At 34.4% G+C, this 22,119-nt stretch overlaps 3 protein-coding genes across 4 annotated transcripts; 2 read left to right on the top strand and 1 right to left on the bottom strand.

The window, feature by feature from the left end:
• The first annotated feature begins 317 nt into the window (after positions 1–317).
• Positions 318–14,180, top strand: ABA3 (molybdenum cofactor sulfurase (LOS5) (ABA3)). Of its 2 annotated transcripts, none has more exons than XM_007022152.3 (22): positions 318–537; positions 728–826; positions 1,334–1,392; positions 1,656–1,816; positions 2,050–2,207; positions 3,492–3,618; positions 4,501–4,603; positions 4,732–4,777; positions 5,368–5,406; positions 5,480–5,636; positions 6,283–6,385; positions 6,833–6,949; positions 7,355–7,432; positions 7,551–7,652; positions 7,977–8,076; positions 8,896–9,006; positions 9,652–9,716; positions 10,744–10,895; positions 12,407–12,639; positions 13,127–13,263; positions 13,696–13,806; positions 13,885–14,180. In XM_007022152.3, the coding sequence occupies exons 1-22, from the start codon at positions 429–431 to the stop codon at positions 13,993–13,995; spliced, it is 2,478 nt and encodes an 825-aa protein (XP_007022214.3). In that variant the 5' UTR covers positions 318–428; the 3' UTR covers positions 13,996–14,180. The 2 variants fall into 2 exon arrangements, with proteins under 2 accessions (XP_007022214.3, XP_088664390.1); XM_088808264.1 differs by having other exon boundaries at positions 3,525–3,618.
• A 2,955-nt stretch (positions 14,181–17,135) lies between these two features.
• Positions 17,136–18,003, top strand: LOC18594559 (late embryogenesis abundant protein At1g64065-like). Its single transcript, XM_018124611.2, has one exon. It carries the CDS (start codon positions 17,289–17,291, stop codon positions 17,883–17,885), a length of 597 nt encoding a protein of 198 aa, XP_017980100.2. The 5' UTR covers positions 17,136–17,288; the 3' UTR covers positions 17,886–18,003.
• Positions 18,004–20,777: 2,774 nt separating this feature from the next.
• Positions 20,778–21,772, bottom strand: LOC18594560 (late embryogenesis abundant protein At1g64065-like). The gene has a single exon (XM_007022155.3). It carries the CDS (start codon positions 21,640–21,642, stop codon positions 21,064–21,066), a length of 579 nt encoding a protein of 192 aa, XP_007022217.3. The 5' UTR covers positions 21,643–21,772; the 3' UTR covers positions 20,778–21,063.
• Between the last annotated feature and the right edge of the window lie 347 nt (positions 21,773–22,119).

The raw sequence follows: 22,119 nt of genomic DNA on the forward strand, positions 1-22,119 counted from the left end.
GTTTTATCTGATTTGACTATTTCTATTCAATGTGACACATATTCTTTACCTCTATATTCAAATAATAATTTACACAATCAAAAGCATATGGAGTATAACTTTTTGAGATATAAAGCAAACAATATTATTAAATAAATTGGAGAACAAAAAATAGAATAACTTGTATTATATGACATATGCCTTCGCGTGTGTATGCATATATTCTGTGATGAAAATGAAAATGCAAAAATTATTATAAAAAAAGCTATTGATCCACGTGTCTCAAACATGTTCAAATCAAAATGTCTGACTTTCTTCCTTAAGAACAAGCTAGAAAGCAGTTCAGACACCCCACCCCAGCTCTGTCCAATGTCTTTTGGTGGTCCACATTGTTATTTATCACCGTCTCTCCCAGAAAATTCATTGAAAAGTGTTCTTTTCTTCATCAAATGGAAGACAAGGAAGAGTTTCTCAAGGAATTCGGTGACTATTACGGTTATCCCAACGGCCCAAAAACCATCGACCAAATTCGCGCCACCGAGTTCAAGCGGTTAGAAGGTGAACCTTTATTTTTTTTGTCCTTTGATTGTTTTTATTTTGGTTGGTTTTCGTAATTGATATTTGAATTTCCTTTTGTTGTTACCAAGTAGGAAATAATTGAACTTTTAAAGGATAATAAATGAATTTTCGAACTTTCGTTTGATGGTTTGGATGCTTTGATTAGTTATTTGAGCTTTGGGTATTGTAGATACCGTGTATTTGGACCATGCTGGAGCAACCCTTTACTCCGAGTCGCAGATGGAAGCAATCTTCAAAGATCTTACGACTAGTGTTTATGGAAATCCCCGTATCCTCTTACTTGAAAACTAGTATTGTTTTGCTTTGAATCTGATGAATTATGAATTCAAACTGTCCATATGTTTTGTTCAATGATTCTGTATGTTCCTTGTTGACTGATATCTTATATATGGTATGTTAATGATTCTTAAAGCAGTGAGTGAAAACCCTTTAGTGATATCCGGTACTGCATTGATTTGGTGTCGATTGTTGTAATGGATCAATTTGGGTAATTGGTTGTTTGTTTTTGCAATGAAAGCTATGTAGTAACTCTTTTGATCTGTTCTGGTTAGTATTGGCTTACCCATTCTTGAAAAATACAAGCCCATTAGCAATATCCGATACTTTGTTGGCTTAATTCGATTGTTACAATGAGTTAACTCAGGTAGTTGGGGTGTGGCTTTGGCAGGAAAGATGGAGATTACTGTTGTTGTGTCTCGGTTTTGGTCAATGTTGTATTGTCTCGCCCGTGCTTAAAAAATGAGGTCTACAGTGGAATTCTTTAATTTGAATATAGATAGCCAAAGTGATTCTAGTTCAGCCACTAGTGACATTGTAGCTGAAGCTCGCCGACAGGTACTTTATATTTGCTATCAAGACTGGTGAAAGTTACTTTACTCTGTTTTCTGTTTTTTCTTAGTTCTTTGCTTAATTTTGATTTTTAAATTCCTAGATTTCAAATAACCTGGTTTTGCATGATATATGAGGTCACAAATGGGTAGTTTATAGATATTGGTAATAGTGCTCTAATTTGATTTGTGCTTGCAAGTAAATTATCTTTTCTTGTCTGTGGTATCAGTAATTATCTTTTTTGGTTTTTAAATTTTTCTTGATATAAGGTCCTTGATTACTGCAATGCTTCTCCAAAGGATTATAAATGCATATTCACTTCTGGGGCAACAGCTGCATTAAAGCTTATAGGGGAGAACTTTCCATGGAGCTGTCAGAGCAGCTTTATGTACACAATGGAAAATCATAATAGTGTACTTGGTATTAGAGAGTATCCTGCCACTTTTTTTTGGCCATATTTATTGTTCGGGTGTACAAGTATATATTGCGGCTAGTGCAGTCAGGTTATGATTTTCTTTTTCCTAAATTCATCTTATATCGACAAGTATCTTAGTTATAGTATTTTTTAATTTGTGTGCTATAGGGCTGAATCGGATCAGCATCCTTGCTCCTTCTCTTAGTAATCTTGAATCTATAACTTTGTTTGTCCTTAGTAATTTATAGATATGCACTCAGTCAAGGAGCTGCAGCCTTTGCAGTAGATATAAAAGAGGATGTGGATCAGAGTGGAGTATCTGGAAGCCCTGTGACTTCAGTGAAGATATCACAGCATCCAGTACAGAGAAGAAATGAAGCTGAAGTTTTGGAAGGGGAGCTTACTGGTAACTGTTTAATAAATATTTTAACTGAAAACTAAAGATACTTGTAAGGGAAATGATGCAGGATGAAATAAAAAATATTTTTCATATTAATATGGGTCTCCATTGGTTGATTCTACACCAGATATTTAGCTGAAAACAGCTCTCAGCACTTTAAAGTGATAAAAGTTCATGACTAGGGATTTTTGCCCAGATGCATGTATATTGTGTGCAGGTGTACATATTTTCATTGTCAAGGTCTGGTTGGTGATAGGATTTTGATTTTCTTGGTGCTTTTTTTAAGTCTGGTTTATTTTTTAATGGGTCGTTTGAGTACCATTTTGCTATTAGGAAGTTAGTTACCATTGATTTGTTAGGAAGTCTTAGTTGGGGATCCGGCTCCCCTCCATTACTTTTCTATCCATTAATATCCAATACACATGTAATCACCATTCATAAATTTGGGTTCCACAATTCATGAGTGGGTCCTATGCATATAAATGGTGGTGATTGGTGTATTGGGAAGTAATGGACAGAAAAGTAATGGAGGGAAGCCCAATCCCTTAATAGAACCCTTTAATTGGTGCATTTATAAGCAAACTTTATGAAGGATTCATGAGGTAAGAGTTCGGTAAGCATGGTATTTCTCGCTCTCTCTTTCACCTTAGTTTACCAATACGACTTTCCTAGAATTTATCTATGTCAGACTGATCGAGGTCATCTCTAAGATTTCTTTACTGCTATCTTCTTCTATTTCTTATTTTGCATACTCTGCTACACTTGTCCAGCCTACTAAACTATGTAGTCCTTGTAAAAATTCTATCCTTATCTATTTACTGGCTTTAACTTAACTCTTCAATTCCCATGAAACATCTTGTTAATCTATAATTAATTCTAAAATATTGTCACAGTTCAAGATATCATTCTGTTTAAATATTATCCTTTTATATATTTAATCTTTATAATTCTAAGTGTTGAATTTTTTTTTTTTTTTTTGCTATATCAAGCTCCCTTGATGACAATTTGGTCATTATTGTTGACAACATGTTGGGAATTTTTTTGCTCACTATATTGAACATATCATGGTGCCAATTTAACAGATAAATTATATGAATGAAAATAACAATAGAGAAAAGTTTTAAAAACATTTCAGCAGTTATCCTTGTAGGATGCATGACTAAAGAAAACGGGAATGTTGCTTTTGAAATAATTACAATAATTTTTTTTTCTTGGAGTGAGAACTCAGAAGAAGGAAACCATCTGGTGTCCTTACCACTCTCTAGCTTCATTCCTTTTCTATTATTGCAGGTGATGCCTCTAATTTGTTTGCCTTCCCCTCAGAGTGCAATTTCTCTGGATTGAGATTTAGCCTTGATTTGGTGAACATTGTTAAGCAAAATGCAGAAAAAATTTTGGAAGGCTCTCCATATTCAAAGTATGTAGTTTATCATACCATGTATATTGTGTAAAACATATATGTCTGCTTTCTACCACTAGCAGCAGCCTGATGTGAAAAATGTACCATCTATGCAATTCCTATCTGGAACCTTCAAATTATAATGAAATAAAACAATTCAGGTTAATCAAAATCTGAGGGAAAATTGATAATCACATTTACAAAGGCGGCTGTTTTGGCTGGTTTTTAATTGAATAATAACAGATAACTGAACTTTTGTTTCTCATTGAATTAAGTTTTGATAAGATATTTTGTCCCATTAATTTTTTCTCCTGGTTAAACATTAGTTTAGTTAAGATCTCAATTGACTATATAGATTTTGTTAATTTTACTAAAAATTGGCTTGGTCAACTAGGGTGCATATGAGCTTGGACCAAAGCTGATGCTAACATATATATATTTTTTTTTGTATGGAAGGCATTACAAGCATGAGGAAGTGTAAAACATTATAGTTTGAAAATTATGTGGTGCATATTGTGTTACTAATCATGTGAGTGGGAAAGTTGCAGAATAGCTTGGTTTAATTGAAAAAACCTAATTATTTTGTCCCATCTGGTAGAAAAGTTCTACACTAAGAAATTTATATAATTTAAAACTTATTGAGATAACTAAAACACTCATATTCCATGCCGATATTATGCTGTGCAGTTCCAAAGCATGTATGTAGCCTAATGAATTTCACAGACTTTATAGCACCATTGTTGCTTAACAGAGACAAATCTTTAAAGATTCTCATGTTTCTAGAAGTCATTATTTTTAATTATGCTCTTTCAATGTATTTTTTTAGAAATTAATCTTTAAGGATTGATTCTTTCAATTTTTGTGTGATAGATTTTCTAATCATCAATGTTTTATAATTAGGGGAGGTTGGATGGTCTTAATTGATGCTGCAAAGGGCTGTGCAACACAACCCCCAGATTTGTTACTTTATCCTGCGGATTTTGTTGTAATCTCATTTTATAAGGTAAATGTATGACCTTATGGGGACTTCATTAGTGGGTGAATACCAGCTCTTTATTTATCTTGGAAAGGGGGAAAATTAGAAGGAACTAACCTTATGTAATGTTGTTTTGCCTTTGCATTGTTTCTCAGTTGTTTGGCTATCCAACTGGACTTGGTGCTCTCATAGTTAGGAATGGTAAGTGCTTGAGTCCGTAAGATTACTGGTTTCTGAAGTTATACCCTCGTGGTGGTGTTAGGAGTTTTCTATCAGATATTATGGCTTTGTGCCTGTGCATAATTGGCTCATAAAATGAAAAAAAGAATCTTTTTTTTATCAAGTACCATTGATTTTCTATTTTAATTCTTTGATTGTGAGCCTGGATTTTCCTCTTTTTCTTTTTAACGGATATTTAAGCACGAGTCTTTGTGCCATAAAAGATCTAGACTGGTTAAGACTAGGATGCATTTGTTGGCTATTCAGTCAGGGCTGGTTTTACTGTTTCTGAAAATATGGAAATATGGATCACCCTTGACAATTGTAGTTTGATTTTCGAATTGGATCTTGCTATAATTGTCCAGAAAAGGAAAATTTAGATGAGTTCTGAAAAAGAAGGATATCATTAGCTTTTCATTTCCATTGCACATTATTTTTCAGCATTTCATTGATTTATATTTCTTTTTCTTTTCATAATCTGTTAAACAAATCCTGATTAAGTTAATAAATTAAGAGCCGATAACTTTTTAAAGTGGTTTTCTAATATCCTTTTTTCTTTTCTTTGCTTTTAGATGCTGCTAAGTTATTGAAGAAGACCTATTTTAGTGGAGGTTTGTACCTAGAAGTCTTATTGATGGTTACATGTGCTGTAGTAATTTTGTAAATTAGCTTTGAACTTTTCAGGCACTGTTGCTGCTTCAATTGCTGACATTGACTTTGTCAGAAGACGAGAAGGTGTTGAGGAGCATTTTGAGGATGGCACCATTTCATTTCTAAGCGTAGCATCTATACGTCATGGATTTAAAATATTCAGTACCCTTACTGCATCTGCAGTGTGCCGGTATGCAAATTTGCTTTTTTAACACTGAAAAGTTGAAAGCTTTTATTAGAGTTATGAATTTTAAGTGTATTTTGCATTTTTCCTTAATCACTGTGAACGTTTACATGATGGAATGTTTTCATTTTCTTATTGCATGATTTTTCTATTCTATTCGTTCATGCATGTTGGGTTTATATCTCTTATACTTGGTTATTTGTAAGTATTTGAGGGTCCTTTCTTTGTTACACTTTCCTCTTGCAATAACTTAAGATTCTGATGAAATATAGAATGCTAGAGTTGGTATGTTTGCTCCTATAACGAAATATTTATAGATCATGCTTTACCGTGTTTACTTTGTGTTACCGTTCATGTAGGATATGCAGGAGTATAACTGTGCTGTCTGTCTGTTAACCATGCACCAATGTGCTTTCAATTTTATTTTCTGATCAGTATGACAAAATTAATGTTCCCTTCAGATAGGGTACCACATAAATGTGTCTCGGCCATATTATATTTTTTCTGTTTGTACATTATGTTATTAAGTAATAATACTGTTTTGTTTTTTTTTTCCACAGCATGTTAAAGTAATTATATTAAATGCTTGCTATTAACATATTGTTCTCCCCACCCCCACCCCAATTCTCTTTTTGTTTTTTTTCTCTTTTAGGCATACCATGTCACTTGCCATGTTTTTGAAGAAGAAGCTCTTAGCTTTGCGACACGAAAATGGATCAAGTGTCTGCACTCTTTATGGCAATCGTTCTCTAAAGGTTAGTTACATAACTTTAAAGCAGTATGTAAACTTGATGTTCCAACATAAGCATGAGTTGTAGCATGTTATCAATGCTTCAAACAAACTCAAAATGTAAATAAAAAAAAAAAAAGAAGAAGAAAAAGATGGGAATGTTCACATTTTTTTTTGGTTCTTGGTTTTTTTTGAAAATGCATTTTTCTTAATAAGGCATTTCTATTTGCCAGCTGCATAGATGCCAAATGCACAATGTCCACAATTACCATTTTTCCCTTGAGTAATGCATATTACTTAGTGTGTGGATTCCAATACATTTTTTTGTTAATAGTGCTTAGCCTTGTCTGTTTAGATGTGTGAAGCTTGATGCTTTAAGTAAGGTGCTCTGACTGTGCTTTCCGTTTTTGCTAGTATTTTTTCATCTTGAGTTATTAACTTTTCTAAAGGTTTTGCAACTTTTCTTGCACAGGTTTCTAGTCATGACTCTGGCTCTATTGTCTCATTCAACCTAAAAAGACCTGATGGTTCTTGGTTTGGATATCGGGAGGTGGAAAAATTGTCATCCTTGTCTGGAATTCAGTTACGGGTAAACTTTGAGAAATGTCTGGAGCAAGCGTAGCTGCTGCATAAAGAAAAATAGTGATTTGTGCTGTGAATTACTGCTTGCTTGCTAAAGTGCCTCTTTTTTTCTTTTTTGGGTCTTAAATATTCGCAAGTGTGTATTAAATATTCCAGACCTGACAAAGTAGTTGGGAAATGGAAAGTATGCAAATACCTTTTTATGTTGTTCATATCTCGAAAATGCTTTGTAATAACAGGAGGCAACTTTCTAGCTTTCTGCTACTGTATCAATGTATTGATGCCTGCTTATACAAAATTGTAGGAAACTAGTGATTGTTGATCTAGGGCAAGATTAAACAAATAGTTACTGCATTCCTCTTAATAGTTTGGTGACTATAATTCTTGTCCTTTGCCTGGTGCTTTGTTGTAGACAGGATGCTTTTGCAATCCTGGTGCTTGTGCAAAATATCTTGGCTTGTCCCACTCGGATCTTCTTTCTAACCTAAAGGTATGCCGTTCTCTTGGTTGGTTCATAATCGCCATGCCAAATCTTATTGATTGAGTTATATACTTTGTTGATTTAATGGAAGTTAAAAGAAATAAAATAAGCCTTGCTTTGAGTCCAGGCTGGGCATATTTGCTGGGATGACAATGATATAATAAACGGAAAGCCAACTGGAGCTGTTAGAGTATCTTTTGGTTACATGTCAACTTATGAAGATGCTAAGGTAGTTGTTCTTTTGCTATCTTATGAGCTTTACCCTTTTTTTATTCCAGAAAAATAGGAGATCCCCTCCTTTTTTCTTTTATTATATCCATGGATCACCTGTTATGTTGCATACAATATAAAATTAATTTCCAAAATATAAGACTAATTTCCAACTTTAAGGGAATAATAATCTATTTGAGCTTCTGTGTGGACTATTGATTTTCCGTCTTATGGTTTCTGTAGATAATAATATGTTGGGATATATTTGTTGGATCTTACTGACATTCTTTCTGTTTGATTGTATTCATTGTTGCCTGTTTTCTTTTTTTTCCCCACTATGCAGAAATTTATTGATTTTATAAAACGTTCCTTTGTATCAATGCCAAGTGAGTTCGAGAAAGGGTATCTACTCAGAACAAAGTCAATTCCATATCCAAGTGAAGGTTAATTTAATGTTTGCTTTGTTCTATATTTGTCAATCTTATTAGTTAGATTTGCAAGCACTCCTTTGCTCAATTATCAAATTATTTCCAATGTTAACAAATGTTATTTAATGTTATTAGAATTACATTATTTACAAATCTATGTTCATTTCAAATATTATAAATATCTATATAGTTTTAAACAGAATAGAGCTAACAGAACGAAGAAAGAGAGGAGAGAGAAAGAAGACATAACTAGAAAAGAGCCAAAATGGTGGTGGAAGAGTAGGGACAATCTTAAGTCTATTCAATGCTCAAAACAAAGCCTGCACTGGCTGTATTCTCCTGATAAGAGTGTTATATGAGTTCTCTTAAAACATTTATAGGTTACAGAAAATCAAGTAAAAGAAATTGGAATAATCTTTTATTTTCTAAACTTTTGCCCATGTTAGATACACCAAATACCTCACATGCTCCTCCTCCATCAGATACTCAGATGGCTTCTTATTTTCAATGTGGATTTATCATTTAATCTTCATATTTGGAACTGTGATGCTTGTACTTTTTTAAAGTGTCATTTTATGGGGTCTGCTGTGCATCCTTATTTAAGTTTTGCATGGTGCATCACATCCTCTTTTCTTTTTTTTTTTTTTTTTTTAAAGTGGGGCAAGGGCTTCTGTTCCTATCATTGTATGTAAATTTGCCAATAGCATCAAATGTTACTCTAATCATGTGGTGTGGAAGTCCCCTGATCATCAAAATGATAAAGTTTATGTAGTTATTCTACTTCTGGCTTTTCTGCATAAGCGGCATAGTGTATTGATTGTCTCTCAATTACAGGTTTAGAAAATCGGCTATCAAGTTCTGGTTGCTATCTTAAGTCCATCACCATCTATCCAATAAAATCATGTGCAGGTTTCAGTGTGGAAAGTTGGCCACTGAGCAGTACAGGTAACCTGTTGTTATCTTTATGGTTATGGCGATAGTACATGGTCAAGCTAACATGATTTGTTTCTTTTCTTTCCATTCATAACTAAAGCTCATCCTGAATTGTCTGTAGTCAAGTTGATGATTTTTTATGTTTGTACGCTATAGTTTCTCCTTTTTAAAATTTGTGTTATTTCCCATGGTAGGAACACTATATCTTTATTGGCCCAAAAAGAAAAAAACACTATTTCTTTATGATCACTTACCATCATAATGTTTGCACAAATTTCTACATTGTTTTGATAATAGTATATGGTATCATTTTAGTTCAGTTGAGGCCCACATCATATGCTAATTGCAATAGGATTAAGTAGGAGATAAATGTTGCTGAAGCAAATGATTGAAAATATGATACCCCAACCTAAAAGTGAAGCCACTCCAAATCTACATGCACTTGCCATGGTATGAGGTCTTACATCTCACACAACCTTTTTGTGCTCTGAATCTAGAATTAAAAAAAAAAAGCTTTTCTGTTTTAGGTCTAGAAGTTGAATCTCTCATTGTTCCTTTTTGTGCATGCATGCACAGAAGATCTTTGCTTGCTGATCTCGCTCTCTGTCTATGATATAGATCTAAAATGTCTGTTCATTTATTTACCCATCAATGCAGGTCTGCAATATGATCGAGAATGGCTTCTTAAAAGCTTGACTGGCGAAATTCTTACACAAAAGAAGGTGAATAGTTTCTCTGCTTAGAAGAGTTGTGTGCCTGTGCATGCTGTTGTTTTCTTAATTTTTTGTTTTTTATCCTAAGTACTGGTTCATATTTTAGGTGCATTTTATTGAAGAATAATAAGGGTGCTAACACCCTGCTCAGAGAATATTCTCCTTAGGGATAATTAGTTTGTATTTTGTAATACTTAACAATTCTATGTGCTATTTCTTTGATGAACTTGCTAAAAACTATTGAAATAAGCTGTGCTTGAGCAGCTTGGTTTGAGCTGTTAAAACAGTTTGTCTTCCAACAGCTATGGCATGAATCTATGCTCACATAAATGTATTACTTCCATTAAAGTCACTCCTTAGGGATATGCATGTCACTAGTCAATACAAAGTATAACTGGAGAGATTAGAATTGAAGGAAGGTCTGAAAGAAAGGGATGAAGGTTTCCATCATTTTGTTGGGAGGAAACTGTAAGAACTAGGAAGGATTGGCTTCCAAATTTTATATGCATCAGAACAAAGTTATTAAGTAATCTACCAGACTGAAATGGAGGAAGAAGAAATTCATTTATTTAACAGTCTCTTTGGGCCAATCTCTTTGGGAAAAAATATCTTTCATTGCCACATTTATTTAACAGTTTTCTTTGCAAATCTTTTTTGCTTCGCCCTTAAACTCTCTCCCTTTTTAAGGACAAATAGGTGCTAGATACATATACATTGATTGCTTCACTTAGTTGGTTGACATGGACTGTGGTGATGAATGAAATTCCATTTAATGAAGATTTTGTTACTGTGTGGGCAACTAAATGAAGATGATTAGCCTACTGCTAGCTGGTATACAACATAAGCCATTCATAGACTTTTTGTTCTATAACATTGGGTTGACAATATATATTATCTACTCAATGAATGAATGTTAGATTGTTTAGCTGTTTTCTTCCAAAAACTAAAAGTATGGTAATATCTGTTTCTGGACAAGAATTCTTTTCTTTATTTATTTTTAAGATCAAATGTTAATTTATCCTATTTTGTTTTGTAGGCTCCTGAAATGTCCCTCATTAATACCTTCATTAACCTTAATCAGCTGATGTTGTCTGTAGAGTCACCCCGTTGCAAAGGGAAATTGCAGATCAAACTAGACTCTAATTCATATCTTCATGGAAAAGAAGAATTATATATGCATAATCAAAGGTGTGATATGATATTATGAAACTGCATATTTGTTAGTTATTATTAAGGTAAGTTATTTAATATGTTGGAATGTGATATGTATTTATTTTTCAAAGTCCAAAAGCTTTTGCAGTTAATTTTTTCCTGTTAAAGTATATGGTTATATATTTATAGAAAATGGTGGGTAGGTATAACTTCTGAAAATTCCCATATACGTATGCATCAATTTTGCTAAATTTTACTTGCAATAGTATGAAGGGAATAAACAGGTTAATGATGTTTTATGATGCATGTTTATTGTTGAACTCATATTTTAAATTCGATGCATTTCTTTCCAAAGATTCGTAGTCTACATGAATAGTACAGTTAAGTTTTGCATATAGAAACATTTCTATAGTCCTACATATTTAGAAGTGGCTAGAGTAGAGGTGGCAAGCTGGCGGGTCCAGGTTCAAGTCATCTCAGGGTCAGACCCTTTTGGATTTGGGTCGTTTCGGGTTCAGGCTAGTTCTCAGCCATTTTAGATTTTATGTAAGATGTAACTACTTCAAGATGATTTTCAGGTCCAATCTATTTCAGGTTTAAATTCTTTCTGGTTTAGGTTTTTAGGGTTCTGGTCTTTGCTTTTTAATCAGTTCAAGTCTGGTTGGGTTCGGATTTTTCAGGCGGGTTTTAGGGTTCAAGTTTATTTTGCCACCCCTACGCTAGAATATGAGAAACTGAAATTGTTTTGACTAGAAGTAAACAAGTATTTGGTAGAAGAAATCTGGGACTAAAAGGTAGTGCTGATTGAGTCTGACATAAGTCATCCTTATGGTTGGATGGAGAAGTCTCATTAAATTACTACATGGTATGGTCAAATGTGGGAAAAGAAAAGAATTGAATGTGAAGTGTATGAGGTAGAAACTCTCAAGTACAAGATTAATGGAAGAAACTGGACTGGCTTTTCTGACTGGGATGAACAGGCCATCCAAATGGAAGATTCTGAAATTGCTGAAGCTTGGTTTGACCTAGCCATTGAGTATTAAAAACAGGCTATAGTGCTTACTGTAAAAATGTTGAAGGCAGAAAATTGCTGAAAGATCATGAGGTAGCTTACGGAACAATATGCAATATAAAATTGCGAACTATATTGAATGAGCTGAAATGAATTAGAATTTCAGAGTTCAACTAGTTTTTTGTTGGTTTTCTGTCGTTTCCTAACAATTGTGAGAGACTGTTATTCAGCGAAAATGAGAGTGTGGTGACTCTATTTACTGGAATAGAAGACCACCACGCATGGAGACATTTTCTGGTATGAACAACAATATGTTAACATGTATAAATGCATGACACTTTGACATGCTCAAGAAAAGGTTTGGTATTGCAAAAATACAATGTTGGAGTGCAAAATTCTTAATCCACTATAGAAATGTTTGTATACTTCTTTTTCTTTTGTATTTTTATCCCAATGTAATAGATCTAATGTTCTGACCATATCTGTTTCTGTTGTTTCGAAGCTTGCAACATAATGGTTATTTCTTGATTATCAGATATGAAGTCCAATGTTATGGAAATGAAATCAACGAATGGTTTAGTAATGCTGTTGGTCAACCTTGCACTTTAGTGCGATGTTGCCATTCCCAGTATTGCTTCTCTTTGAGCAAGAATAGAAGTATGGGCATGTGCAGAAATGTGGACAGCAGGGTGAATTTTTCAAATGAAGCTCAGTTCTTATTGATTTCTGAGGAAAGTGTATCTGACCTGAACAACAGACTATGCTCAAGTATGATCTTTGGTGAACTCTTTTACCGTCATGCAAGAATCTGAAATTTGCATTCAATGTAGACTCATCATGGTTTTAGTGAACGTCAAACTGTTCCTGAATGTTTAAAACCAAGTGATGAAATATCCAATTCTTGGCATATTCTTGCATTCTATGGAATCAGATTTGCTACAAAATTGTAGGTTATACCTTGCTTGTGGTGGTAATTTACTGTGCATCAGAATCATTCCACTACTTTAAGTATTTTGACTTTTATGCTGGTTCAACTTAAAATTCTACAGATTACAGAGCTTAAGACATACTGAGTTAGCATACAGATTATTTGTACTCTGAAATTTCCTATATCAACAACCATTAGCTTGTGCCATATTAGTTGATGGATATTTGTCTTTCAAATGACTTTTCTGTCAGTTTTATAAGATAAAAATTTCTTTTCAAGTTCTTTAAAGTGATATGTTACATCTACAAACTAATTATGTGCTACCAGATACTCAAAAACGCTCTGGTGTAGCCGCACCTTATGTCAACCCAATGAGATTTCGGCCTAATCTTGTCATATCTGGAGGTGAACCATATGCTGAAGATGGATGGAGAAATCTTAAAATTGGGAACGCATATTTTACTGTAAGTTCTGTGGACCTTTATGGTATTATGTCTGCGTTCCTATACATCTGGAGTGGCAAATAAAGAGTTTTGGCTTACTCAAATGACATTGCTTGCTTAGCTTGCTCACTCTTTTTTTTTACAGCCCTTTAAGTCATTGCTGCTTGCTCTTTACAATTTTAGCAATACCTTGTAATTTCTATTTAAGCTATACCCTCCAAACTGTATAATAGAGTTGTATATTTGGGTCTGGGGGATGGGGACAGCAAAATAACAAGAGCTAGTAAATTGGAATTTGATTTTGTGAAGGACGAAGCTGCTAGCCCTAATTAGTTTTACTACTTTGGAGGAATATGTGTGACTTACAAAAAGCCAATAAATATAAGCTTTATATGATATTCTTAATGCTGTATAAAGATGGACTGTCTTTCTTAGTAACTATTTCTTCATCAGTCTTTAGGTGGTTGCAACCGCTGCCAGATGATCAATTTTTATCATCAAATGGGGCAAGTGAAAAAGACAAATGAACCTTTGGCAACTCTAGCATCATACAGGAGAGTGAAGGTTAGAATTTAAATTGATATCTGTTGCTTTCTGGTTTCCAAACTGCTATGCAAGTGATAATAAATTTTATGGATTTAGGGGAAGATTTTATTCGGGATATTGCTGAGGTATGACTCTGGTGATAAGGCTGTGCTGGATACAAATTCATGGCTTAATGTGGGAGACGAAGTTTACCTAAATTCAGAATAGGAAGATATGGACAGAGGAAAAACCTATCTGTTGCATAAGCATGTATAGGAAATACTGCATGCTCCTGAACAATGGGATACACACATTAAATAAGGGCCACTCAGAATGAACACAATTTTGTTATTCGTGAATGCTCAAACATTGATTCTATATAATGAACAATTCGCAGATATCCTGATTTTTTATGCTGGAACTGGCTATGAGTGGTTCCTGTAAGTTTATCACCATCTTAGAGTTTGTTGCTTTCTTATTTTGGTTGAGTATCATGAAGCACATGAAGTTTGCCAGAAATATTGTGTAATTAGACAAGTTAATCACCCATGACAAAACCTATACATATGGTGGGATTCTAACATTTATCCCAAGCAACAAAATTTTGATAGGACAACGGGTTTGCCCCTGACGTTGAGTAACCTATTCAGTCCATTCAATTCATTAAGCCTCAGTGCCTTGAGTTTCTCAAAATGTCCTTGAAAATGTAATTCAACGCCATCACATATATCCCTTATACAGTGGAAATCCTATGTATTAATCAAAACTCGCAAGGATTTGAAGCGAGTCATGCAATATTCATATGATCAATGTAAGACGAGTTCAAGTAGGTTCCTAAATTTAGAAATCCAATGGGGCAATATGTACTGCAGTATTGTTAGCCAAAAGATCAAATTCTTTAACTTTACTCTCTCCTTTGTCTCCTTAATCTAAAATAATCAATATAAAATAATAAGATGAATATTAAATTTGAAACAGACTAATAATTATCAGGACAAATTCACAAGTGGGGTGTGAATGATAGGTTTAGTAAGCTTTTGCCACCACCTACGCAAGACAATTGGTTGAAAAATTAAAGGGTAACTTACACTCACATCTAATATAGTAAGTGTAATTCATCTAAAAAAAACAAAAAGGTGCGAAAATAAGTTAAGGAAACACTATTTTTGATATCATTTGGTCTGAATTTAAGCATTGGATGCAACAAGATGCTGCCATATCATAATCGTGTAACAGCTTCCTTGAATATTCATTGTAGGAGAATATAAAACTCAATGCAAAAAAACTGTAACGATTATTCTTCAAGATTTAATAGACCATTCTTTATAATTTACACAAACTAGTAAGGGATGACAAGAACAACAAAAAGAAAGAACCCAGCTAGAAAAGAAAGGAAGTGGAAAATAAGCAGAGAAAATGAGAGGCTTTGGTGTATTGTGAGTAAGGTAGGGAGGCTATATTTATAGGTAGGGAATGAGGTTTTGGTGTGTTGTGAGTGAGGTAGAGAGGATGTATTTATAGACAGGGAATGAAGTGTATTGCACCAAATAAGGTGAATGTTGCATCAAATCAGGGAGTTGAGAGAAACTTGGTCAACTTGTATACTTAGTGAGAGAAACTTGGTCAACATGTAAACTTAGTCAGGTATTTGTTGTAGCATGTATACTTAGTGAGAGAAACTTGGCCAGCATGTATTCTTAGTCAGGTATACGTTGTAGAAAAATCAAAAGAGTCATCAGCAAGGGAGTTGAGAGAAATTTAGTCAGCATGTATACTTAGTGAGAAAAACTTGATTAGCATATATATTTAGTCAGGTATACGTTGTAGCGAAATCAAGAGCGTCATCAGCATGGTAGAGGGAAGAAGGTTTTGGTGTGTTGTGAGTGAGGTAGTTGTGAGTGGTGTAGTTGTGAGTGAGGTAGCATGGTAGAGTACTTGTGTTGTAAGTGAGGTAGCATGGTAGAGTACTTGAAAACTTGGTTAGCATGTATATTTAGTCAGGTACATGTTGTAGCAAAATCAGAAGAGTCATCAGCATGTAGCATGTATACTTAGTCAAGTATATGTTGGTTAGCATGTATACTTAGTCAGGTATACGTTATAACATGGTAAAGAGAATGAGACTTTGGTGTGTTGTAAATGAGGTAGTTGTGAGTGGTGTGTTATGAGTGAGGTAGCACGGTAGAGTACTTGGTCAAATAAGTATAAAAATTTCACTTAGGCCTAATCCACATGCAGGGAGGAATTTGAATTTTTTCAAGACTTAACCCAATCTCGCATGTGCACGAGCCCACTTTGTTTTTTCCTTTGCAACAAGCCTATTTTGTGCTTGCTTATTTAAAATACTTACACCTTTATGCACTTTAGTAATATGAGATGTTTGAACCTTATAAAATACACTAGTTTTTCAACAATATTCATATCATCAACGTAAGATGAATTCAAGTAGGTTCTTAAAGTGAGAAATCCAATGGGGCAATATGTATTGTAGAATTGTTTGCCAAAAGATCAAATTCTTTAACTTTACTATCTCCTGTATCTCCTTCCTCTATCTAAAATAGTCAATATAAAACAATAAGATGAATATTAAATTTGAAACAGAGGGAGTAATAGTTATCAGGATAAATTCACAAGTGGGATGTGAAAAATAGGTTTAATAAGCTTTTGCCACCACCTAAGCAAGACAATTGGTTGAAAAATTAAAGGTAACTTACATCAAATATAGTAAGGGTAATTCATCCAGAAAAAAACCAAAAGGTGCGAAAATAAGTTAAGGAAACACTATTTTTGAGACCATTTGGTCTGCATTTAAGCATTGGATGCAACAAGATGCTGCCATATCATACTCGTGTAACAACTTCCTTGAAGATTCATTGTTGGAGAAAATATATAAGTAGAGGTCAAGGCAACGCAAGGCAAGTAGTAAATTTGGTGTCCCAAATTAAAAGGGACCGTGTGGAAAATAAGCAAGGATGGGATGGGATGGGATGAGATGAGATGTGCCACTTGAACGCGCTTTGAGCAAACTTGGATCATTTTTTCATCTAGAATTTGCTTGGGTAAGACCTAGGAAAAACTTTGGGATAGCTAAACTTAATCCTACCGTTGCTGAAACAACCTTCTGTCTGATATACGAGCAATTGTCCTTTCCAACCACTTGTGATGGGCACAACAGAAGCTTCTGCTTACTCAACCCCACACTCAGTATCTCACAATCAAACTGTTGAAACCCAAGTCCGAGTTAGGCCCCGAATGTCAAAAATCAAAGCTCTCAGGCGCGTTTTAGACCATCGATGTCACTTGACAATTCCTGCCAAGTTTATCAAGATTCAAGACTCTTTCAAGGAAGGTGATCTTTTTCATCTACCAGCACATATAAGCTATATATGGACAGAGAGAGAGCCTACTTTCACTTCTCCACCACCATATCTTTCCTATTCTTCGAAAGGTTCCAGCAGGCTATCAGCTTACCGACTGCTGTTCAATTTTAAAAGAAATTTTCTTGGTGGAGAGCAAATATTATGGCCGAAAGTGATGTAGCGTTTCCCATGGAGCAGTCCAAAGAGCTCAAGCGGAAGAAACGCATGAAATGCTTGGCTTATGTTGCTGCTTTTGTCATCTTCCAAACTGCAATCATTCTAGTCTTTGCACTCACGGTGATGCGTATCAAGAACCCAAAATTCCGGATTCGCTCTGTATTGGTTGACGACCTCACCTTCAACAACTCCTCCCCGTCCTTCAACATGAAATTTATTGCTCAAGTAACCGTGAAGAACACAAATTTTGGTCACTACAAATTTGAAAACAGCACCGTTACTTTTGCTTACAAGGGGTCACAAGTCGGGGAGGCCCTTGTTACCAAGGGCAGGGCCAGAGCCAGAGCCAGATCAACAAAAAAGATGAATGTGACCATGGACTTGAATTCCAACGGCGTAGCCAATGACTCGGACTTGGGCAGTGATCTTAACTCAGGGTTCTTGACACTGACTAGCCAGTCCATATTGAACGGTAAGGTGCATCTGATGAAGGTGATCAAGAAGAAGAAATCTGTGGAAATGAACTGCACTATGACAGTTAATTTGGCACAAAAATTGGTGCGGGACATAAAATGTGGTTAGAGCTTTAGCTACTATACTCTTATACTGTGGTGACTTACATTTTGAGTTGTATGTGTATTTGTTCTTTATCTTCTGTATGTTTATATGTATTTGTTTAAATGATAAGTAGGTTTTTTTACCCTTTTGGTTGTTTAGCTCATCAGCTTACATGATCAACAGCAATAGATTGATTCGTTTTTGATCATTTTGGAAATTCAAACCAATCATTTTTTCAAACAAAAAAATAAATTAATTAATCATATCCTCCGTCCTAGAACTTTGCTGTAAATATTTAATAATTATAATCATTAATTAGTACAAGTTTTATTAATCAATCTAAAAAGTGGTGTTGTTATAGAGAACTAAGCCGTGATAATCTACAAGCCCAAAAAAGTAAAAAGTAAAAAATGAGTGTGGCACTTAGTTTTCAATAAAGCAAAAAATGTGAGCTTAGTTTTCAATAAAGCGAAAAATGTGAGCTTCTCTTCTTAATTAAGGGAAGAGTAATTTGTATTGAAGCATAAGAAGATTATTAAAATGATGTTGAAGGGTTAGTATCTAATAATGCCGCATGTTCTAATATAATTGTCATATCCTATAATCGAGACATGAAACGATCATGTTATCTTGAGACTAAATTCCAAAATAATACGAAGCCTTTCTATCTTTCATTCATATGTAAATCCTCAAATGATGTCATGCTAATAATTTCATACTTACATTTTTGTCTATGTATTACAATCCAATTATAAAGTTTTCACACCCAAATATTTGGTTTACTGATTGGTGTTTGATTCTCCTACTTAAAAAGTAAGGTTCGAATTCTCCAAATAATTCTCTAAATAATTAAACAATTAAAAACTGAAATATCAATTACATATAGTAAAGTCTCAAGGTAGCTAATAATGTATTGACACTAAAATAGACTACTCGAACTCTTCTCTTAGCTCTCATAATTCTTAGTTTCATCATTTTAGCTACAGTCACTATGATATCTCGTGACAAGAACCGTATGGACAAATCATATTCTCATAATTGTTACAAACTATTACATCTCATTATCGAGGTCGTATGCTAACTATTATAACTCATTAGTAGAGCCATAAAACTAGTTCTAGTATCAACTTTCTCACTTCTCAAGAATCATTTCGTAGCTCTCAAAACATTCTTTATAGAAGATCAAAAGTTTCATTTCACTTATAAATTGATACTCATCATATAAATACACCAAAACATTCATAAATCAATATTCATCATATGAATAAACCAAATTACTCGTAAATAAAATTTTCATCATATGAATAAACTACAAGATTCATAAATCATGTTTATCATATGAATAAACCAAAAACAGAAAATAATCATATGCTCAATCCTATTTTCACATATTGAAAATAATGAAATAAAACGTTTGATTCTTTCAAGAAAGTTACATATACCATAGTTTTGAATAAAGCAATGTGTGCGAAGATATACTTACTTTCCTTCGTTCTAAAAATTTGCTTCCTCCCAAAATAATCAAAAGAGTAATAACAATCATTTAAACATATTAAAAACAATGTAACTCTCTAAAATCTATTTATCATTTAAACTATATAAAATAATTCAAACTCTCCTAAATCATAAATTTAGACAACTTGCACACCATTCACTAAAATAATTATATTTGAAGCTACGAAACTCGAAATCAAGATTTGTTTAATGTGTTAAAAACTAGACTTAATAAACTCTATATCCATACAAATCTCAACACTTAGTTCACTGTAGGAAGAGTGCAAAAAATTTTCGAAATTGCTCTTGGTGTTGCTGTCAAAAAGTTTGAACTGTCTTTACAAAGAAAAAAATCATATCTTTACGTAGGAAATTCAAAATCCACCCCCTTTTGGTTCATTAAAAAATAAACTCATATAGCTTTCCAACCATATATCACTCAAATAGCAAAACTTCCATAAATCAGTTCAGTTCTTCATGTAACTCCTAAAAATCCCCAAATCCTATGCAAAAGTATTGTTGTGAAATACTTTCTTAATGGTTTTCTTCACTAAGGTGGCTGCCTATGTTTAGATGATATATTTATATTAACTTTAATTATATTCTAATAAACTTGGTATCCTGATTGTGAACTTCGTTGTTGCTCGTTCTTCGCCATAGCCAGTTTGTTTTTGTCTTGCTTTGCTCGTCCACCCTTCCTCTGTAATTAGTTTCCTGATTTCCTTGGTTATGCTTTGGCTCGCTGCCGACAAGGGTCTCCCAATACATTCTTCTGTCCCTCCGCCCCTCTGATCATATCCCTTCTAACATACATATCTGCTTCATTTGCGATTCTTTGTTCCATTCAAACGCAGCTTTTGACTGGGTTGATGCTACCATCGACCCTTCGGTTATTTCCCAGGCTGACTGCACTCTGCAATTTCGCTTCTTCCTTGTACCTCAGGAAAGCATAATTCGACACCCTGTTTTTGTTAGTCCTAGGGATGAACACATCCACGACCTTCCCATATTCATCAAAAGCTTCCGTCTATGTTCTCCATGACATCCTAGGGCTCAAGTTGTCCACAAAAACTATTCTTAGTGTTGATCTCCATCTACCGCATCCCTGCGCCTCCTATGCTAATCTCCACCTCCGGTCCAGTTTCGTTTGTTACCCCATGCATTTTACAATATCTCGCCCGAGAGTTCATCTTTCGAGAGAGACTTTAGAGAAAGCAACAGCCAACAATATGTCTATAAATCAACAAGGCAGGAAGTTGTGTACTGTGTATGCGAAGGTGAAACATGTTTCTTGTCTTTTATTTGAAGTAAAAGTGCTAAATAAAATGACTTGATTGCAAGTGGGTCTGGAAAACTAGACAAAAGGCCTACATGTCATACATATAGAACTGAAGTAGGAAGCAAAGCACAGGACAGGAATCATTTGATCCAAACTATGGCTGCTGCCAGCCCACAGCTTGAAATGTACTCATTGTGATTCTTGAAGAACCACAGAAAGACTCATCTTGAAGCAAAGAATGCAACAAATTGCAACCCAACAATTAAGTCATCCAACCATACCAACTACAAATTGAAGAATGTGCAAAACAGTGAGCAAGTTCTTTATATCTTACAATGTAGCTCCACTAACAAATCAACATTTCAAAGCCATTTGATCAGAAAATTCAACACAAGTAGACAAATTAAAATAAAGTTTGATTAATGCATCTCATTTGCACGTCAGCTTCTGGATTTGTTTCAACGAGGTGTTAACGTCCATAGTGCAATTCATTTCTGCTGATTTCTTCTTCTTGAATATCTTGAATAGATGTATCTTTCCTTCCAGCTTGGCATGGCTGCTCAAATTTATGGTCCCAGACTCAATATCAGAACTAAGCTGGTCTGAATTTCTTGATATCTTATTGTTGGAACTAACCAATATCGTCACATTAAACTTCTTGGTTGATCGAGCCCTGGCAAGACCCTCAACGATAGTAGCCTTACCAACAGGACTACCATTGTAAGAAATCGTGAGAGTGCTGTTCTTAAATTTGAAGTGACCGAAATTCGTGTTCTTGACGGAAACTTGAGCATTAAGTTTCGTGCTAAAAGAAGGTGAGGAAGATGAGGAACTGGCTCTGAGATTTTCTACCGTGACCCCTCCCAAACGAACTTTAGGATTTCGGATACGCATTACTATCAGCACGAAGAGCAAAATGATTATGGTCTTTGCTATGACACCGGCTACTACAATTGCCCAGCACTTGATGTTTCTCTTCCCCCGAGAAGTTTGATCTCCAGATTTCATGTTGGAATTTTGACTAGAGATGTAGGCAAGCAATATAAGTTCTTCTGCTTAAAGTTTCAAGGTTTTCTTTTTGGAGCTTGGGTTGAGGATTGGATGGAGAGCAAAAACTATTGCTTACCATAGAGGGATGGTATAGTATCATGCATGTTGAAATACTTATAGAGTCCTATAAATAGTTTTCATGTGGGCCTACACAAGCCATAGCTGCCACATATTATTTCAGTTTAACTTGAACATACACTTCGTAGATAGTAGAATAGAGGCATCATATTTTATTCCCAAGTGAGAATATTTGATGTCAGGTATTAACATACCAAAACCTTGTTCCCACATTTGGCATTGCCATATTGATTTTGAAGTCAAATAAAGTGTTCAATATTTCCAGGATGTAACTTGTTGGAGTGTGTTGGAAGCATAATTGAGTTAATTAAGCATCTAGAATGAACACGAGAGAAAGCGAAAGTTGTTTGAAAATTC

This window comes from Theobroma cacao, chromosome 7 (genome assembly GCF_053813885.1).
Source record: "Theobroma cacao isolate CCN51 chromosome 7, ASM5381388v1, whole genome shotgun sequence".
NCBI classification, from domain to species: domain Eukaryota; kingdom Viridiplantae; phylum Streptophyta; class Magnoliopsida; order Malvales; family Malvaceae; genus Theobroma; species Theobroma cacao.